This window comes from Amblyomma americanum, chromosome 1 (assembly GCF_052857255.1).
Source record: "Amblyomma americanum isolate KBUSLIRL-KWMA chromosome 1, ASM5285725v1, whole genome shotgun sequence".
In the NCBI taxonomy this organism is placed as follows: domain Eukaryota; kingdom Metazoa; phylum Arthropoda; class Arachnida; order Ixodida; family Ixodidae; genus Amblyomma; species Amblyomma americanum.
In genome coordinates, this window is record NC_135497.1 from 43,093,289 (window position 1) to 43,112,836 (window position 19,548).

The window sequence follows — 19,548 nt, forward strand, 5'->3', positions numbered from 1 at the left end:
GATATTACGGTAAGGCGATAAAAATGCAGCGAGTTTCAATCCAGTAGTGCACGAGTTGTCGCCGAATTTCGCGTTACACTGCCGTGACCTGGATGCTATTTGACCACGAAAATCCTCGCAGTCGCCGACGACAACAGATGGTACAGATCCTTGACAGTAACCTCGAGTCGCAGACAATCAGTCGTAATTACAACAGCGGTAGCCCCATCGAGAAGGCTTCCCAAATATTCCGCCATGGGGTTACCAGCTGAGAACCACTTACCATGACATGGGCTCTACACACCGGGAATCAAATCACGAACGCCACAGCTCGCGGTCATAAAACCAAGCGGTAGTCGACGAAGTGGGAACCTATCCTGTAATGCAAACGTACTACGGAGACATACTTGCGCCCCTCAGGGACATCAGGAAGCGCTTTCCTACCTGCCATGTAAAACTTGGAAGGATCACTTAAGCTCCGCCCTAAGGGTATAACGCGGTACCGCAATCGGTTAATTACCATATATGCAAACGGTCGTTCTCTACTTTGCATCCATAAATACCTGGGCATTCAATACCTGGGCAATCAAGATCTTGCGATTTTTCACTCACAACACCGAAAACACGAACATCGGCACTGGATTTTCGGGTGAACGGGGCCTTTACCGCTATCGCGTTAAGAGCTGGTGATGCTGACGCTAAACTGCTATAGAGACAAAGAGCTGTTTACGCCAGGCCCTCGCCGGAAATATCGCTCCCGCTTCCAACTATAGGGCTTTCAGATCACGAAAGCTCGCGTGACTTCCAAAGCACCTACCCTCCGTTTCTGTGGACACCACGCTAAGTGATTCTGAATCAATAGCGCCGAATTCAACACGGGCAATGTTCGTTGAGTATTAAGGGTAGAGGGCTCCTCACAGTGGCGAATCGCCAAATCCTTTGGCGGCGAACCTTTCTGTGCTGTGTCCCGGGTTAGGGCTATGCCGCTCACAGAACGAGATATGGGCTTTGTGGTTCGATCGCCACGGGTTCAGCAGCCCCGAGGAGCTCGACTATCGCTGAAGAATGAATTGGTCAAGCAGCCTCAAATGCTTCTTGATGTCCTGTCGGCGTCTTCTCAACGTGTTTTCCTTCCTTCAAGTAGAAGAGCCTCTCAAGGAAAGTGATTCGATCGTCCTAGTATTGACGAAGATCCCGTCACTGAAGTTTTTGTTAAAAATCGTAAAATATGAGAGAAAAGATGATGGCTATATAATACGCCAAAAAAACTGTCAAGTAACACTGAGAATAAGCAAAATGTATTCTCCGTAGCGATGTTCTAAAAACCGGCTCGTCTCATACCAGTTTCGACAGCACAGAGAATTTGCCACATCATCAGACAGGAAGTATCCGAGACCAATAAAAGCTCATCAAAACTTGTTTTCCTTAAGATCACTTTGCGTTCGCTCTAAAAGTGGTTCGGTGAGAAGATTTTAAGAGATTTTAGTGTTTCGTCAAAATGCCGAAAACGCCGGTCACACGGCTATTTACAGATATGCGCACATTGCAATACAGTAAGGTTTAGCTGCTTTTCGTGACACTCCTACGGCATACTAAAGTGCACAAGCACCTGGCTCAAAAATAACGATCCATGACAAACAAACACTTTATTGTAAAGCGAAAGAAAAAAGGCACTGCACACAAAAAACTAGGCCTCTGCCTGGGCCTCCTCGAATTCCCCCTCGTCCTCAGCTGTGGCTTCCTGGTACTTTTGGTATTCTGACACCAGGTCGTTCAAGTTGGACTCTGCCTCTTTGAACTCGTACTCGTTCATGCCCTCTCCAGTATACCAATGCAGAAAGGTCTTGCGGCGGAACATACCTGCAAAAAAAATATATATCAAGCAGGCGGGGTCACACTCCTAGAACTGTTCACGAAAATGCGCTGTTCCAGAAAATCGACAGCAATGGGTACCTACAATGAAAGCATGTGCTTTTAAGAAGCACTTTCAAATCAAACACGATGGTCACCTGTAAACTGCTCGGAGATCCGCCTGAAAAGCCCCTGAATGGCTGTGCTGTTCGCAATGAAAGTAGCAGACATCTTCAGACCTCGAGGCGGTATGTCACAGACAGCTGTCTTTACGTTGTTCGGGATCCATTCAACGAAGTAGCTCGAGTGCTTGTTCTGGATGTTGAGCATCTGGTCATCGACTTCCCGCATGCTCATTTGGCTTCTGAAGACCTCAGCAACCGTCAGGTAACGACCGTGGCGGGGGTCGCAAGCAGCCATCATGTTTTTGGCATCGAACATCTGTTGCGTCAGCTCCGGCACAGTCAGAGCCCGGTACTCCTGGCAGCCGCGGGACGTGAGTGGAGCAAATCCAGTCAGGAAGAAGTGGAAGCGAGGGAAGGGCACCATGTTAACGGCCAGCTTGCGAAGATCAGCATTCAGCTGCCCAGGAAATCTGTGAGGAATGGGACGGTGCTTGATTAGAAGCCCGCTTAATTCACAAGGGGAGAGAGAATTTACAGAAGTATGTTGGGCGCTCTTGTTTGGGAGAAGTCAGAACAAAATTGTGGTAAGATTATGGAGCAGCTACAACGGTCAGTGGAGGCATCTTGTAGAATGTCGCGATTGTTGCGCGGTGTTCATTCAAAGCTTTTGAATATCGGGTCATCAAATTTGAAATTCAGTTCTCTTCACGCCAGTGCAGACAACGAAGCCCAATGAAAGAACGAACTCATGAAAATTTCAGAAGTGACATAGTTTACACTTTGCCAGTCTGTTCTAGAGAACATTAAAACTGCATGCCTGTTATTTGCCTCAGCCAAATTACAACGGCGGAGAAACAAACCAGCTCCAGTAAGATAACATGATTTCTTCGGTTGCTGGTTTCGATTCATTGGCAAAATCACAAAAAATAAAAATGGATTCTTCACGTGGTCACTGCTTCGTATCCAGCTTCAAAGGTTATACAAATTACTACATTAGGAGAACATCGATGGGTATTAACTTCACCGGTCGGCCGGTTGTCGTGGCACTTTAGAATTATGTGATCGTTCTCCAGGCCCTAAAACACCATCTCCCAACAATGGCAACCAGTATTTATTCCATACTGACTGCTCAGCAGGCTAATGTTGTACTCTGCTCCCAACGTCCTCAGAAAGTGCCACTATCTTTGCCTAAAAATAGGAAGGCAAAGATATCATTTGTTGTTGGCCTGATGAAAATCGTGCGTCATCACAAGAGGCATTGGCCATGACCAGGCGGTGACTACCACTTTTGTAGATTGCATGTGGCAGAAATGAGACGATATTCCAAATTTGAGCAACTCAGTTTCTCTCAGAGATGGCTGAGGGTGGTAAGAAAAGAAAAACAGCAATAGGAATATAATAAAATGAGAAGACCGAAATAAATGAATAAAAGGTGTAAAACTACAGATCATGATGGCAGTCGTTTAAATAATAATAATTTGTTTTGGGGGAAAGGAAATGTCGCAGTATCTGTCGCATATATCGTTGGACACCTGAACCGCGTCGCAAGGGAAGGGATAAAGGAGGGAGTGAAAGAATAAAGGAAGAGAGAGGCGCCGTAGTGGAGGGCTCCGGATTAATTTCGACCACCTGGGGATCTTTAACTTGCACTGACATCGCACAGCACACGGGCGCCTTAGCGTTTTTCCTCCATAAAAACGCAGCCGCCGCGGTCGGGTTCGAACCCGGGAACTCCGGATCAGTAGCCGAGCGCCCTAGTCACTGAGCCACCGCGGCGGGTTTTGAGTATAGAAAATTTTGAATGGCGAAGCAACAATTCCCATTGGTACATCCTAGCATAGACCCGCCAAGAGATAGAACAACCGCAGAAGTCAGGCGCAAACTAAGTTTCCGGAAACTAGAGTCGCTTCCTTAGCTATGTGTAGCGGCGACAAAAGAGAAGAAAGTGATCTATTATTTCTGGCTCAGCACATGACGGACATGGGGGGGAGATCGCTGGACCAGGCATGTAGAGGTAAAATGTTAGCTGTGGCACACAACAACATAGTCGCGCGAAGGAAACTGAGATCCCGCAAACTTGAAGTTACCGGGATCGCCAAGTTTGCTCCTCCAAGGGATCAGAAGGGGTTGAAAATAATCCAAGCAAGCAAGCCATAACGAACACACAGGTTGGTAGGAGGTCAACGATTGCACCACTCTGGACTGCCTTCAATAAAGCATCAGCCGATTCATTGAAATGAAGGCCCCTATGTCCAGGAAACGAAACAAACCGAGTTGATTGGACTTTAGGAGGGATCGTAAACCTGAGTATGCGAAATGATAGTGATTCGGCAGACGCTGATAGTGAAGTGCATAAGAACAACGAGTCCCTAATTATTACTACCGTGGAAAAAATGTTAAGTATCTTGCGCACAGCAAGAACCACCGCTAGAAACTCAACCAAATAAATGGGGGGTAAAATCTGGAAGACGGGGAGAAAAAGACAAGGTTATCCAAAATGTTAGTATTCGAAAGTGGTTGTGCATTTACTTCTTCTTTGTTCAATGTTGTTTCTTTTGGCATAGTGAACAGACCACAAAGCCAAGGTATGTTTTACTGCGTAATTTGTCTACCGTGAAAATGACTTAACTATAAATATACCGTAGTAAATGCATTATTTACGATCAGTAATGCAACGTGTAAGGAGTAAAAATCCTTTAATAACTAGCGATGCTCACCACGTTTAGGGCATTCAACATATGATCTCCTTTGCAGCTTTCTGCGAGTTTACACAAAAGGCAGTGCATGAAAGTAAGTTGTTATGATTTACAGGTTCCGAGGTGCATAAGAGGTAGAACCGCTTCAGAGCGTTTGCAACACCGACAACCCGTGTTCAATTTAAAGAGCTGGATACGCAGTTTTGGCATGTAGCACTGCCAAAATCTCACCTTATTTTCCCTGTCTCCCACCCATAAACTGGAGCCGCTGGCTGCACTCGGCGGAGCTGGACATCCAGCGACATCTGGGTGAACATGCAGTCCATCTTCTGAGGCCTTAATATGAGTCCGCAATAATTTTTTTAATGAAGGACGGACTCGCTGACTGAAACGATAGCAAAGGTCGTTTCCAGCCACGCCACAGCGCTGGATTCTTCAAAGACCTTCAAAAATATCGAGGGTTCGTCGAAAGAGCGTGCCTTTGCACTTACCTCGCAAAACTGTGAATATACAGGGTGCTTCACCTCAGATTTTACATAATTTTTAAAAATAAGGGTTTCGAGGGTTGAAGACCGCTTGTTTCGGCATAGCATTGTCAGTGGTGTATTACATCAGAATACAGCTAATATGTACTGACTAGCAGGTCGATTAACTAATGTAGAATTATTCACTTTTTAACTATTACCGTTAGGCCCCTTAATTACTGAGAGGCACGTTTTTAGAACTTTGAAAACGCGGTTACCCTCGGCGCTGTGGCCCAATAAATTTCGCCTACATCGCACCAATATAAATGCGCTTTTGAGAAGCCTGCAGAACCGCCGCGGTGGCTCAATGGTTAGGGCGCATGGCTACTGACCCGGAGTACCCGGGTTCGAACCCGACCGCGGCGGCTGCGTTTTTATGGAGGCAGAACGTTAAGGCGCCCGTGTGCTGTGCGATGTCAGTGCGCATTAAGGATCCCTAGGTGGTCGAAATTATTCCGGAGCCCTCCACTACGGCACCCCTTTATTCCTTTCTTCTTACACTCCCTCCTTTATCCCTTCCCTTACGGCGCGGTTCAGGTGTCCAACGATATATGAGACAGATAAGGCGCCGTATCTGAAAGAACTCAGCCCAAGGAACGAACTATTGTCTCTTCCCCTGTACTTTGTTCGGGAACTTCCAGGGATGTTGGAATTGCCTATGATTCAGAGATAGTGGAGGATGCGCGTGCTCTCAAACGCAATGGACCTGAATAAGTGAACATTTCATAAAGTACGCCAAAGTAGAAGCCTGGGCGAGTTGGTACTCACTCTGAAACAGCGCAAAGAGAAGGACGAAAGAAACGTACAACGCAGCGCTCGTGTTGTACGTGAGGACTGTTAATCCCGCCATGATTATTGTTTTAGAAAAGAGGCGGCCACAGAGTCTTTCAACGCGTCAGTTTTCTCGTGATACCCGATGACACCTTTCTGGTCTTGACATGATCACGATCAATTTTTGACGGCGGGGACGAAGAGCGACGTTTTTGAGTTGGACATAACAGTTCTATGTCAAAGCGGCAAGCGTTACAGGGAGTTTGTCATTGACATTCGTCAATACTGGCGTTTATGTAAGAGAGGTTGAAGGTTCGGCTGAGTCAACAGTGACACAGGAGGAAGGGCATGTTGGCCGAGTTTGGCTGCTCAAAACAGATGACGCATCCTGTGCTGAGATCACCCGGGACAGGGCATTGCTGAACGTGCTGATCGTATACGATCGAGGACACTAGCAAAAGCCTTCTCCACAGAAGCAGCATCTGACTTTTCAATCCCGCTTCTACATCATTACCAGCTGCGCGGACAATTATTGCATATGAGCGAGTTTTTTTATCCAGCAGGCATCTGCTCGCGAGCACCTGTCCCGCCGAACAATTTCCAGCACAGTTTGCTCATCTGCACGCTTCGGACATATGGGATCATCAGCTGGGTTAGCACAGCGTCAACCGCAACAGCTGGAAGAATCAGAAGTGCAGGTATCTGATGGAAGATTGTGTCCGCAACTGTCAGCGTGTTGCCGACTTACATGACTTGGTGCTATGGTCAAACCGCCGGAAATTACCACACTGCAATGGCCGCGGTTGCAGTGGGCCTACCCTATACACAGGGCCAAATCTTTAGTTCACAAAGACAAATGACCTTGAAATAGACGCAATAACTGATTTTGTGGGCACCCGAGAACCACCGGCCTTCCTTCTACAGCGGAAGACGGGCAGAATACCAACACCGGCATTTTGAAAATTCTGAAAAACTTTTGGGGTGAAGCTCAAGGATAAACCCTTAGTGCAGGCAAGCTGATAAGGAATAAATGGTCTCACCGGCAGTCAGGTGTAATATGGCGTACTGGAGCAAGACCGCCTCACAATCTAAACCAGAAGACTTGCACTCTATACCCTTCCTGCCAAACGGTCTTTTTTCTGAAATTTCCAGATGGCGGCTGGTCACAGGCCTCAGTTGCTCCTGAATGATACGAGAGTTTTTGAGTTCAATGGCTCCATCTCCAATAGGGACCAACGCCACAGGGATCACCTTGCAACCTATAATACTGAAAGACTCCATAGGAAAGCTTTGATACCGCACACTGGCGAACCAGGATGCTGGAGCTTCCCTTGCGGAGGTCGAAGCTATGGTCAAAAGCCTAGCAGTTCAACAGCCATAATTCCTACAGGACAAAAACTTGGTTTAATCCCACACCCGTGGAACGGCCTCACCAGGAACCGATGACAGTCGAGACGACAGTGCAGCAAAGCTCTAGGAGACACCAGACACAGGTCGACAGGTCACCGCTAACAGGCTCCTGTTGACACACACAAGTACCGGAACCTTGTAAGTTGCAGCCGCAACTCTGATGGTGGGCGTGCTGAAGCTAGTTCATCAGAACCTGGTCTTTGTCCACTGAAGGACAAAGGCCTCGCCTACGAATATCATTTCGTCCTGTCGTACACCATTTATGTAATCCGGGCAAATTCGACTCATTTCCCCATATACTGTTGCTTTCCGTCACGCCTTCCTTCTCTTTGAGTCCAAATGTTACCATGAGGGCCCCGTGGGGTATTAACTTTTTGTTAGATATCCAGAACCAAATAAGTTTCCTCCCCCTGATCTCAGCTAGGACATTAACTCATGCCTTTATTCTATGGCACTTGCTTCTAATTCACATGACTATTACGTTTTCTGTAACCTCCTCCTTCAAGTTGTCGCACTTTCACGATACTCAGAGCTCTAAGTATCTCGCTGTAGCAAGTTTTTAATACACAAATCGGTATTTTACAAACGCAAACTGCGACCCATTCGCCAGGGCCCTTTCCAGTAGAATATTCTGCCACAATATGACATCGTCACAATTGTTAAAAGACGCTAAAGCAGCTGAAAGATTGTTTATATGTTCGTTTTCCATTTCGCTTTGATGCTTCCTTCCCTACCCTCCCCCCCCCCCCCCCCGGACAGCACATGCCACAGTAGAAGCTGTGGAGACGGAAGCGTAGCATAGATTCACCGCACTTCCACAGAAGTGAATTCCGATGCCACTACTATCGGCGGTAAATCCTTCTTGCTCTCAGAGAGCCGAACAGACGCCGCTGCTTCCGTTGGCGGCACGACGGTGATCGTCGTCGGAGGAAGAAAGGAGAGACTGCCGCGAGGCGGCGCCACGTAAGGAGTCAGCGTGAGGCCCCCTAGCGGGCCCTCCGTCGATGGAACGGGCCGGCGGCACGAGGTCAAAACCGGCAACTCGGGGACCTCGTCCGCCACAGGCAACGGAGGGACCGGAACAGAGGGCCTGCGCTCCTCGACCACCACCGAGACGGGAGGCCCGTAGACGTAACGGTCCGGGTGCAGCCGCGTGGGGAAGCGGGCGCCGTCTCCCAGTGAGGTGAAAACCGGCAGGAACCAGAGGGCCTTGCGGTGGCCAAACACCTCGGCGATGTTGTCCCTGAAGCCAATGTCGAACGAGTCTCTGCGCAAAGGGCACCGATGGCGTCCTCAGATGGTGTACGTTGTCGCCTTTTTGTGTGAACGTTCAAGGCGCGTCGAGTCCCCGCTAATCAGTGCTGATAGCAGTGTCTCTGGCATAACTTTTTTTCCGCGGAAGCCGTTTTTGCGCTGTTGCTCTAGTACCTCGCGACCTCTCCTCTCAGTGAGTCAAGCACGCAGGATGCTCAGAATTCTATCCCACTACAGAGCATCTATCACATCTTTCACAAGGCTCAAGCCAATGTCCTCACCACTCTGACGCGTGTTTACCTCTACCACTTACCTCCCGATCCCTCTTGCCTAAGATACCTTCCTGTATGCTAACCTAGAGAACCATTGTTTTCTTTGTCCTGTCGCCATCCAAGCCCCCATTAATCCCCCCACTCCCCCTTTCTGTTGCTGTGTCTGGCTGATGTCTTTTCTAGCAGAGGATCACCATGGCCTGGTCAGTCAAGCCGTTCATCTGCTCTGCGCTTAATTTGCTGCCTGAATAAAGTATATTCCTTCTACTGTACTACCGAGGTTCAATAAAAACTAATAATATCGGCTTAGTCTGCACGTAATCTTTTTGTCAGCAACACCATCTCAAAACGTGTAATATGTACAAGCTGGGCTGTCGACAGCTTGTTCGATACCTGTCATCCTTGAACAGATGGGGGCGCAGGTCTTCGAGGGTGGTGACGTTGTTGCACACCATGGTGAAGTGCAGGTAGAGGAAGGAGCCAAGCACCAGAACCAGCATCACGCCGAACGCGTAGAGGAAGGTGCAGTTGAGCGTGACGTAAGTGGAGGCGTTGCTGGACCAGGCGCCAGCCACGTGATGCGTGGCGCTGGTCAGTCCGAACACGCACAAGGCCACCACGTGGAAGATGGTGAGCAGGAAGAACTTGTAGGTGCTGAAGCAGACGCAGTTGTTGAACCAAGGGCAGTGGTGGTTCATTTTTGGAAAGCACCTGCGAACATGCGCCAGGTGAACGTTTCGTCGCGCGCTTGTCCGCACATAGTATAATGGCACCTGAGCACGTCCACACGCGTCCGATAATTATATCCGTTAATACTGCTTTGTCTCCGATCCCATTTGGGTCAGGGCTGCCTAGCTTGTTTTTATATTCGGTCACAGTAAAGCTATCAAGGCGGAGCACCATAACTGCGTTACTGCGCGAGAGGTTCTGACGTGGACCGGCCGCCTAGCACATTGCTTGCTGCACCTTGCTTGAATCAGGGACTGTGCTATTTCTAAGTGGGTGGAGCAAGCCTTCCAGATTGTATTGTAATTTGATTATTTATACAAAGACTTGTTTCCGTAATATATTTCCTATTTCTTATTTATATTTTTCTTATTTTTCATTGTTCAAAGGTGTACTCGTCAATACATATAAAACCAACAGAAATAGGCAGCTTTATAAAGTTGTACAAACGAGGAGCGATGGGGTGCTTTAAAAAAGCTTGTGCAGTCTGTCTCAATTCTGCTAATCTTGCTCATGAACAGTGGTCAGACAATCTTCTGTTGTGACGACAGGATTTTTAAGTTACTGAAACGAAATGCTTTACGATTGGCTACGAAGCCAACTAGCTGAGCCCCACTGCGGCCCCACTGTGCTCTATATATATAACGTTCTAGAATTGAATTGAGCCGCTTGCCAGAAATCTGACCTGAATGCAGGCAATTGGAGGCTGTTGGGAGGAAAGGGGGCTTTCCACTCTGGAGGAATGTTGGGGGGACGACCGCCCCCCTCGACCCCCCCCCCCCGCTGTTACGGTGTCCTTGGCTTACATATATTTTTAGTCGAAGGTTCTAGATCAGTAGGGGGTATGCTCCTTCTCGGACAGTCCAGGGCTGTAGTGGACTCGACTGAGCAGCGCGCTAGGGTAATCAGCCATTACTGGCCCTCACGACTAGCGCTGCCGCATGCTCTGAGAAATGTAAAGGTTCAATCTGCGTCGCTCTCAGTGGTCAAATCAACAGCTCTGCGAAGAAAGGGAAGGTGGGACGGCAAGAAGGAAGTAGGAAAGAGAGGCCGCAGTGGAAGTTTGCCCGATTAAATTTAACCCCTTGCGTATTGTGCATTTGCTTCATTTCTTTCACCCTCTTTTCTCACTCATTTCATCCTACCACAAAGAAAAGTGTCTCGACTTTTCTTTATAACGTTTTCCTTCCCTGCAGTGTAGCGAGAAAAAGGAAATGAAAATTAGTTTGGGGGAAAGGAAATGGCGCAGTATCTCTCACATGTCGGGTGACACATGAACCGCGCCGTAAGGAAAGGGATAAAGGAGGAAATGAAAGAAGACAGGAAGAATAAGGTGCCGTTGTGGAGGGCTCCGGAATAATTTCGACCACCTGGGGATCTTTAACGTGCACTGGCATCGCACAGCACCTCAATTCTGCGAACTCGCGTGTAAGTAGCTCCACTCCAGAAGAACATGCACTCGGACACACAAAAGGGACGACGAAAGGCGCGAGTGGACTATCTGCGCCGCACACATCGACAGGCACAAAATGCTGTATACGTCGACGCAGCCATGTACCCCGATTCAACAAACGCGGTGGCGGTCGTCTTGGACACCAATTTCAAGGAAATCGCCAGCGCCTCCCTAAGGAACTGCTCTCCCACAGTAGCAGAAACTGCTGCAATTGCCCTCGCAATCCAGCACGGCGATGCTACGGGAAATGAGTCAAAATTATTACCGACTCCCATTCCGCGTATCGCCTCTTCCTCTCTGGCAGACTTCCACACTCCGTCCCTCCCATTCTGACTACCCCACAAGTTCAAAATTCCGCATGCAAGCACCAAATCACTTGGACTCCTGGGCACGAGGGGCTCCAGGGAAACGAGGCCGCGGACAGTCTAGCTCGAGAATATACAAACCGAGCGACTAACCTCCCCGACCTCACCTATCTCCCCTCTACGTACGGCGAGCGCCTCCTCCTTCTCCGAACACAAAGACAAGTCTATCCCCCACCACACCGTAAGCTAACGGCGACAGAGGCGAGGGAATGGCGAGAACTACAGACGAACACCTTTCCTAACCTACACAAGCACTACATCATCATCCCCGACAGATATGACAGAATCTGCCCCTGGTGTGGCGGAATTCCAACAACATATCACGTAACATGGGGCTGCTCCGGTCCCAAGCCCCCCGAACTAGACAAACATCACTCCGAGGAACTATGGGAGTCTGCTCTGCTCAGCTCTGACTTGGCGACGCAGCGAAAGCTGATATCCCAAGCAAGAGCAACTGCGGTGGACATTGGGGTCCTAAAATGAGGACTCCACCCAAAATCTGTATTTTCGCCTCTCTATCCTATCTTTTTGGAATAAATGTTTTCTACTACTACTACACAGCACACAGGCGCCTTAGCGTTTCGCCTCCATCGAAACGCAGCCGCCGCGGTCGGGTTCGAACCCGCAAACTCCGGATCAGTAGCCGAGGGCCCTAACCACTGAGCCACCGCGGCGGGATAAAAAAAGGGCATAAATTGAAAACTGACAATTAGTTTGCGGGGAAATGAATGGCGCAGTTTGTGTCACACATATCGGCGGACACCTGAACCGCACCGTATGGTAAGGGATAAAGGAGGGAGTGAAAGAAGAAATGAAGAAAGAGGTGTCGTAGTGGAGCTCTCCGGAATAATTGCGACCCCCTGGGGATCTTTAGTGCTTCAGGGAAGACTAAGTAATTTCGAAAAAGTAGGCTTTTTCAAAAGCAGACTCCTATAAGAGTGCGTATTTTTATGAAGAAACCAGTGTGCCGGCACCCGGAAAAATAGCCCGCAGGGAACATTGCCGGCATTTTGACCCGATTGGCTAATTCTAGTCAAATAACGGCACAAAGCTAATGAAACGACACTCCTAGAATTCTTCTTCCAACTGTTTGCCGGCAGAATATACCCTGCGCAAAAAACTGCCGGTAATCAAACCTAACCCAAAGAATCACAGAGTGCGCGTTAAAGAACACCAGGTGGTCGAAATTTGCGGAGCCCTTCACTGCGGCGCCCTCATAGACTGAGTCGCTTTGGGACGTTAAACCCCCATAAATTAAACTAGCTACCTAAAGCGACACACTCCCCCCCCCCCCCCCCCGCAAAACCATGAGCCAGCCAGGCTAATTAGCCTGGCTGGCTCAAGGTTTTGCTTCGCTGGGAATATTGATTTGTCCTGTTTCTTTTTCTCTTTTCTAAAAACAAAAAAACCCTTACAAACGAGGGGGAGAGAGGGGTGCACGTCATGTGACTACAGCTAGCCAATAATAGAACACCAGAAAATTTTAAATTCCTTTTTGAGGAAAGGAAATGCCACAGTAATCGCCTCACATATATGGTGGACACCTGAACCGCGCCGTAAGGGGACATGAAAATCAAAATTTCGACCACCTGGGGATCTTTAACGTGCATTGTCATAGCACAGCACATTGGCACCTCAGCGTTTTGCCTTCATAAAAACGCAGCCCCCGCGGTCGGGTTCGAACCCGGGAACTCGGGATCAGTGGTTAGCGCGCTCGGCTACTGATCCGGAGTTCCCGGGTTTGAACCCGACCGCGCTCAGCTACTGATCCGGAGTTCCTTGGTTCGAACCCGACCGCGGCTGCTGCGTTTTTATGGAGGCAAAACGCTAAGGCGCCCGCGTGCTGTGCGATGTCAGTGCACGGTAAATATCCCCAGGTGGTCGAAATTATTCCGGAGCCCTCCACTACCCTTTCATCTTTCACTCCCTCCTTTATCTCTTCCCTTACGGCGCTGCTCAGGTGTCCAACGATGTATGAGACAGATACTGCGCCATTTACTTTCCCCAAATACAAGTTATTATTACTATTATGATTATTAAAATAATATTATTTGTTTTCTTTCCTGAAAGGAAATGGCACAGTATCTGTCTCATATATCGTTGGACACCTGAACCGCACCATAAGGGAAGGGATAAATGAGGGGGTGAAAGAAGAAAGGTGCCGTAGTGGAGGTCTTCGGAATAATTTCGACCACCTGGGGATCTTTAACGTGCACTGACATCGCACAGGACACGGGCGCCTTAGCGCTTTTCCTCCATGAAAACGCAGCCGCCGCGGTCGGCTTCAAACCCGGGAACTCTGGATCAGTAGACGAGTGCCCTAACCACTGAGCCACCGCGGCGGGTTTATTATTAAAATGAAAATTGGTTGTTGGGGAAAGGAAATGGCGCAATATCTGTCGCATCTCGGCCGACACCTGAACCGTGCCGTAAGGAAAGGAATAAAGGAGTGACTGAGAGAAGACAGGAAGAAAGCCTCCTGTGTATTTTTCTGGCGAATCTGCCGGCTGCCGGCAATATAGCCACTTCCTTTTTTACAAAGGCTGTACATAGCAGGGCCATAGCGAACCCTCACCTACGGCACTGGGAGCAGTGGTGCGCTCGGTTGGGCTTCACCTGCTGACAGCGTTCGCAGAAGCGCACGCCCCCGCTGGGACCCCGCGTCAGCACGCCCCGGTTCGCCGCCAGGATATCGAGGAACTCTCCGCGGGCCTCGTCGTCGGCGCATTTCTCCAGCAGACGCTGGTCGCTCTCGCTGAGGCCGAAGTAGCCTGGGATGGGCGGCACTGCGGTCACGGTGGTCTGCACGAACGACCAGAGGCACAGCAGCAGCAGCAGGTGGAACACGGTGCTGAAGGCAAAGCGCTGCGCGCTTTCCTTGACCAGGGAGCCGCAGAACACGAAGATGTACACGTAGTAGGCCCACGTGAACAGGCCCACCACCATGGCGACCGGAAGCCAGGCGACGAACTCATGGTTGGAGCGGCGGCGGCGGGCCGACTCGGAGCCACCCGAGGAGGTCGCCATTGTGAGTATAGGTGCCTGAAGTGGAACCGCGGTCGACTTTCTGGAAGGTGGAATGCGGTTGGTGGCAGCACGCGCTGCTGCGATGCTGATGGGCGTGTCATGGGAAGAAAAGGAAGTTCATTCAGTACGGAACTGAAACCTGGACTGCCTGGCAAAGTCGTTCCACAATGGCCCCGTGCGACCCATCGTTCCGGCTACAGCGTACATTACAGCAGTGAGGTTCCGGCGACAAAATTTGTTAAGAATGACAACTGGATCTCTTTTAAGATCTGATGATTACCTGCACCTGAAGTATTCGTGGAGCAGGCAATCATGCCATTCACGGCAGGTTGAGGTATCTCTATCAAGGCTCCGCTGCCGGATCCCACCCTTAAATTTTTATTTGCACAGGTCTGGGTTGGCGCTTAATCCCGTCTGCGCATTTTGTGGTAAAAACGAAACCATGAACCATTTTTCGTTGTTTGTCGCCGGTACACCATGATGCGAAGACGGTTTTTAGAGAAACCTCTACAACAGCTTGCCCTTTGTTTGAACAGCCAAGTCTTACTGTCGTTTGGAACCACCATACTTGGGTACAGCCACAAGTCTGTTTTTGCTGCCGTGCAAACTATTTTAATGGAATCAAGACGGCTACCTTGTTAATTTTTTTATTTTTTCAGTATTATTTTTATTATTAAAATTATCATTATCATTTAACTACTCGGCTATAAACATCAGTCTCGATCTCCGGCGTGCGTTGTGCATTTCCCGTTTCATTTCGTTGCTTCTTTTTGTTTGCTTCTTCCGTCCTTACCATTCATTTTAATTTCGTCCACGTATTATTTACCTCATAAACTTTCTGTGCCCCTCAATTCTTGGCCAATCCACTTATGTGGGCTTATGCCATAGTATGTGGACAACAACAACAACAACCGTGGGTATGTGCTTTTGAGGCAACAACAACAACATCACAGGCGTTGTATACGGTTATGCACATTAAGCCATTGTCCAGTCTTCGATCTACAAGTTAACAGGACCCCTGTCTGCGTCTTCCAATCTGTCAGCCTATACACTATTACTACTCATTTTCCCTTCAAAACGTTCCTGTCTCGAGCAGTTAACTGCCTGTGCCTTGGTAACTCCCCTGCAGTGGGTATGTGCCAGCTTTATATGAGGCCAACCAACCAACCAAAATATCGCGTGTGCATTTTGCCCTGAGCCTGAATCTATCGATCATTTTTGGCTTCACTGTAGCCGCTTCACCTCTTTTAGAAGAAAGTTGCTGGAGGTGGTAGTGGTGGAAACATTTATTGCCAAGCAATACATAGGAGGGCAGACTCCTAACATGGCACGAGGCAACCCTTGGAGGACAGCCCTTAGAGAGCTATCCGCTTCAGGGCGTCGGTAATTTTCCGGTGCTGGTCAGCAGCAGCGGAGCTGGCCAGGAGTCTCCCAGTATAACTCCGCCGTGGTTTGGGGGGGGGGAAGGTAGGACATGTGAGGAGGACGTGAAGAAAGTCTCCCGGTTTCCCGCAGAGCTTACAAGAAGAGAGGAATTGACCGGGGTAGCGGGTATGAAGGCGAATAGGGTAGGGAGTAGTTCGGGTCTGGAGTCGGCGCCAGTGGGAGGCCTGGGTTAAGGTTAGGGAGGGAGCCGGCGGTGCGTAAACGCACCGGGTATCTCGGTAGTAGGTAAGAATATCTTTGAACTTAAGCAAGACGCTCCTGGGATGGTGGAGGAGGTCCGACCCCGGCCCGGAAAGTGAGACCTCGGGCGAGAGAGCGCACCTCCTCGTTACCCGGGAAGCCTGCATGTGCGGAGTTCCTGATAAGGGTTACGGGATGGATGGGGTGCCAGAAGCGTAGAAGACGAGCCGCGGTGCGGGATATCAGGCCTTTGGCGAAATTAGATAGGGCGGATTTCGAGTCGGAGAGAATTTTGATGGCAGAGGTGAAGATGGCTGCTTCCTCTGCAACTTCCGATGAGTCTCTGGTGACGGATCCTGATGCGATTAGTCGGGCCTGATTATTAGCGACAACGAGAATCATGCGGAAGCCCGACGAGTGCGCTGCCGCGTCCACGTAGACTACCTCGGAACTGTTGTCATAGAGCTTGTGCAGAGCTTCGGCGCGGGCTGCCCTGCGTTCTCCGTCGTGCTCAGGGTACCTGTTCTTAGGGATTGGAAGGATGAGTAGATGGGAGGGTTTCTGGAGGAGCCCTTGCAGTATTTTGACCATACTTTTAGCAGCCCGCTCTTGCTATGATTTGGCGTCATCATACTTGGGTTCAGCCACGATCTGTTTGGATCGCTGTTCAAAATTTCTTGCTGGAATCTCATCGACTGACTTGCTAAACGTTACAATATTTTCTTTTCTGTGAATTATCATATTTTGACATAATAATTTATTGATATTTTCTCTCTCTGTCTTGTTCATACAAATTCTCATCTCTTTTTAGTCCATGCCCTATTTGAGGTAGAATCCACCGCTGTTGCACTTCCGCGTGCTTTTTGTTTTGCCTGTTTATGTACAAGGGTATAGCAACCTCTTCCTCCCGATTCTTGGACGATCCCCCAGTGTGGGTATGTGCCATCTTTTGTAAGGCTAACAAAAACTATATTTCGTGTGACCGCACAGCGAAGTTTCCGCTACGGTCGTCAGGACTACCATCCCCCCGTGTACACGGAGGATGGCGCCAAGAGTTCTGGCTTACAACAGGACAAGTGGCAGAGGCGAAGTCGTCTTTATACTTAGTTGTCGTTGTTGGCATTACAATATATGACACATACCCACACTGCGGGATCGGCCAAGAATCGGGAGGCATACATTGCTATTCGCCTGTACATTTACAAGACCTAAATAATAATAACAATATAACAAAATGAAAATAATAAATAAATTTGGATTAAACTCACGTGCAAGTGCAACATCGGTGGGTTCTAAGTCAAGTAGGGCATGGACTAGAAAGGAAAAAATGATTTTGAAACTAAAAAATGATGTCTAAAATATTTAAAAATGAACTAACCCAAAGAAAAGAAAATATTGTAAGGTTTAGCAAGGTGGTTGATGAAATTCCAGCAAGAAATTTTGATCTGCGGGACAGACCTGTAGCTGGACCCAAATGTGGTGGAGATGTGACAACCACTTTAAATTTAAATGACAGCATGAGTGGACAGCTCAAACTAAGGCCAAGATGTTGCAAGGGCTCCTCCAGCAACCTTTTTCTCAATGAGGTGTAGCGGTGGCAGTAGAGTCAAAAAAGATATAGATTTGGGTTCGCGGCAAATTGCGCAGAGGGGAGAGAGCGCCAAACCAGACCTGTGGCGATATAAATTTAGAGGACAGATACGGCAGCGCTGCCTCGTCAGAGAGACTTCAAGGTGCCGAGTTCTACAAAAATTCCAGGAAAATCTCACATGTTGATAACCCGTTGATGTTAAAAGAGACCCGTTTTCTGTTGGGAAATGACGGCAGACGTAGTCTGCTTTTGCTTTGTCCGCCTCTAGGGACTCGACGTGAGCAGGAAGTAAATAGTGGCGCTGGCATACACGATTTACCATTCCTGTTGTTACGGCGGCAGGTAACGCAATTGGAGCTCGGCAGACGGATGACGAAAGATGTTTCGTCGTGTGAAGGTTCTGGTGGAGGGCAGATTATACGCGCTCAGACCGAATTAAGGCTCATATTTATGGGATAACAGAAGCTCCATCAGAGGTCCTTGTATTCTGCCGAGAATGCCTTACGGGAGCTTTAATAGAACAACATGATGTTGTTGCTAAATAAAATTGAAAATCGATATTTGAGGAAATGTAGTAGTAAGTGGTTTTTATTAAAATGATAATAAAAAGGAAGGAAAAGATAGAAGCTATCTTACTTCTCGGCAGACACCGCAACCACGTCGTGGTCTTCCACGACGTGGTTGAGGTGTCTGCCGAGAAGGAGGTTGGCATGAAAGAGAAGGGAAGCAGAGGGCTCCGGAAAGAGCGTAAGGGCGTCTTAACAGTGTTGTTGTTGTTGTGTCCTGAACAAATTTGACAAGCCGAGCTGATCAAATAACATTCTGCTCGGTCTTAATTACGTATACAGCGGGCATCACAGACGCAGAGGTTTGCGAATATAGATGTTAAATTCATTCCTGCATTTGAAGACCTGAAGTCGAATTTCGCAACGATTTGCTTACAGATCCATTTTTTGCAGAAAATCCGGCGTCATCAGCGTCAGCGTTGTGAGCGAAAAATCTCCGAAGAAACATAGGTGGGCCACCTAGGTCACGTGACCTTGTGGTGTCATCACAACCTGCCCACCGGATTGTGAGCAAACTGACCAACGTGGCAGATGGCAGCTAACTTAATGATTGGTCGGTTAAGGTCGCTCGAGAAAAGCAGCCTGAGTCGCACAAGTCCCACCGCAGCACATTCCATCGCAGTGGCGCTTCACTTAATTACGGCACCACAGTGCCACGAGTGGTTTCAGGACTTCCAGGGATCTATGAATCTAAAGAAGAGAATGACCGATTTCTTATATATGGGCATTTCCCATTAATTCTATCACGTCATAATCTTAAGGCGGAGCGTAAATGTCCCCTCCAATTTTTCTTATCTTAACCATATGCTGTGTCACCTGGGATAGCTGCCACTGGTATACAATGACGGAACAAACCGCAAGAAGAATCCGTACAGAATCTACTCGTGGTATCTGTGTTAAAGCAGTGGCACTAATTAACAAAACTGTTCGTTCCTATAGGGCTAGCATAAGACCGTCGCCCAAGCGCACAGAATTCGAGATGACACTCAAAAGCAATGCCATTCACTGACCTATTTCTGAGTCTTTTGACCTCATAGGAGAATGCTACCGTACACGTTTGCAAGGAGCAAAAGTTTCAAAGCTGTTTACCCATTACAACAGTCCGCGTAGGCTGGTTGGTTGGTTGGTTGGTTTCGGGGGGAAAGGACATGGCGAAGTATATGTCTCATATATCGGCGGACACCTGAACCGCGCCGTAAGGGAAGGAATAAAGGAGGGAGTGAAAGAAGAAAGGAAGAAAAAGATGCCGTAGTTAAGGGCTACGGAATAATTTCGACCACCTGGGAATCTTTAACGTGCACGTACATCGCAC

The 19,548-nt window shown here is 48.6% G+C and overlaps 1 protein-coding gene across 1 annotated transcript; it reads right to left on the bottom strand.

The window, feature by feature from the left end:
• Positions 1 to 1,666: 1,666 nt before the first annotated feature.
• On the bottom strand, positions 1,667 to 14,481 carry LOC144128613 (palmitoyltransferase ZDHHC20-B-like). Its single transcript, XM_077662186.1, has 5 exons — positions 14,002 to 14,481; positions 9,276 to 9,593; positions 8,170 to 8,623; positions 7,380 to 7,419; positions 1,667 to 1,839 (listed from the first exon to the last, which is right to left on the bottom strand). The coding sequence occupies exons 1-5, from the start codon at positions 14,451 to 14,453 to the stop codon at positions 1,667 to 1,669; spliced, it is 1,437 nt and encodes a 478-aa protein (XP_077518312.1). The 5' UTR covers positions 14,454 to 14,481.
• Between the last annotated feature and the right edge of the window lie 5,067 nt (positions 14,482 to 19,548).

What these genes read in the sequence shown, in the direction of transcription:
- LOC144128613 (XM_077662186.1), bottom strand. Translation starts at nt 14,453, where the DNA reads ATGGCGACCTCCTCGGGTGGCTCCGAGTCGGCCCGCCGCCGCCGCTCC. An exon ending in CGGAATTCACTTCTGTGGAA is followed by an intron (nt 7,420 to 8,169) that starts GTGCGGTGAATC and finishes GGTGTCTCCTAG; the next exon opens with AGCTTTGCTGCACTGTCGTC. An exon ending in TCGACTGTCATCGGTTCCTG is followed by an intron (nt 1,840 to 7,379) that starts GTGAGGCCGTTC and finishes TTTTTTTTGCAG; the next exon opens with GTATGTTCCGCCGCAAGACC.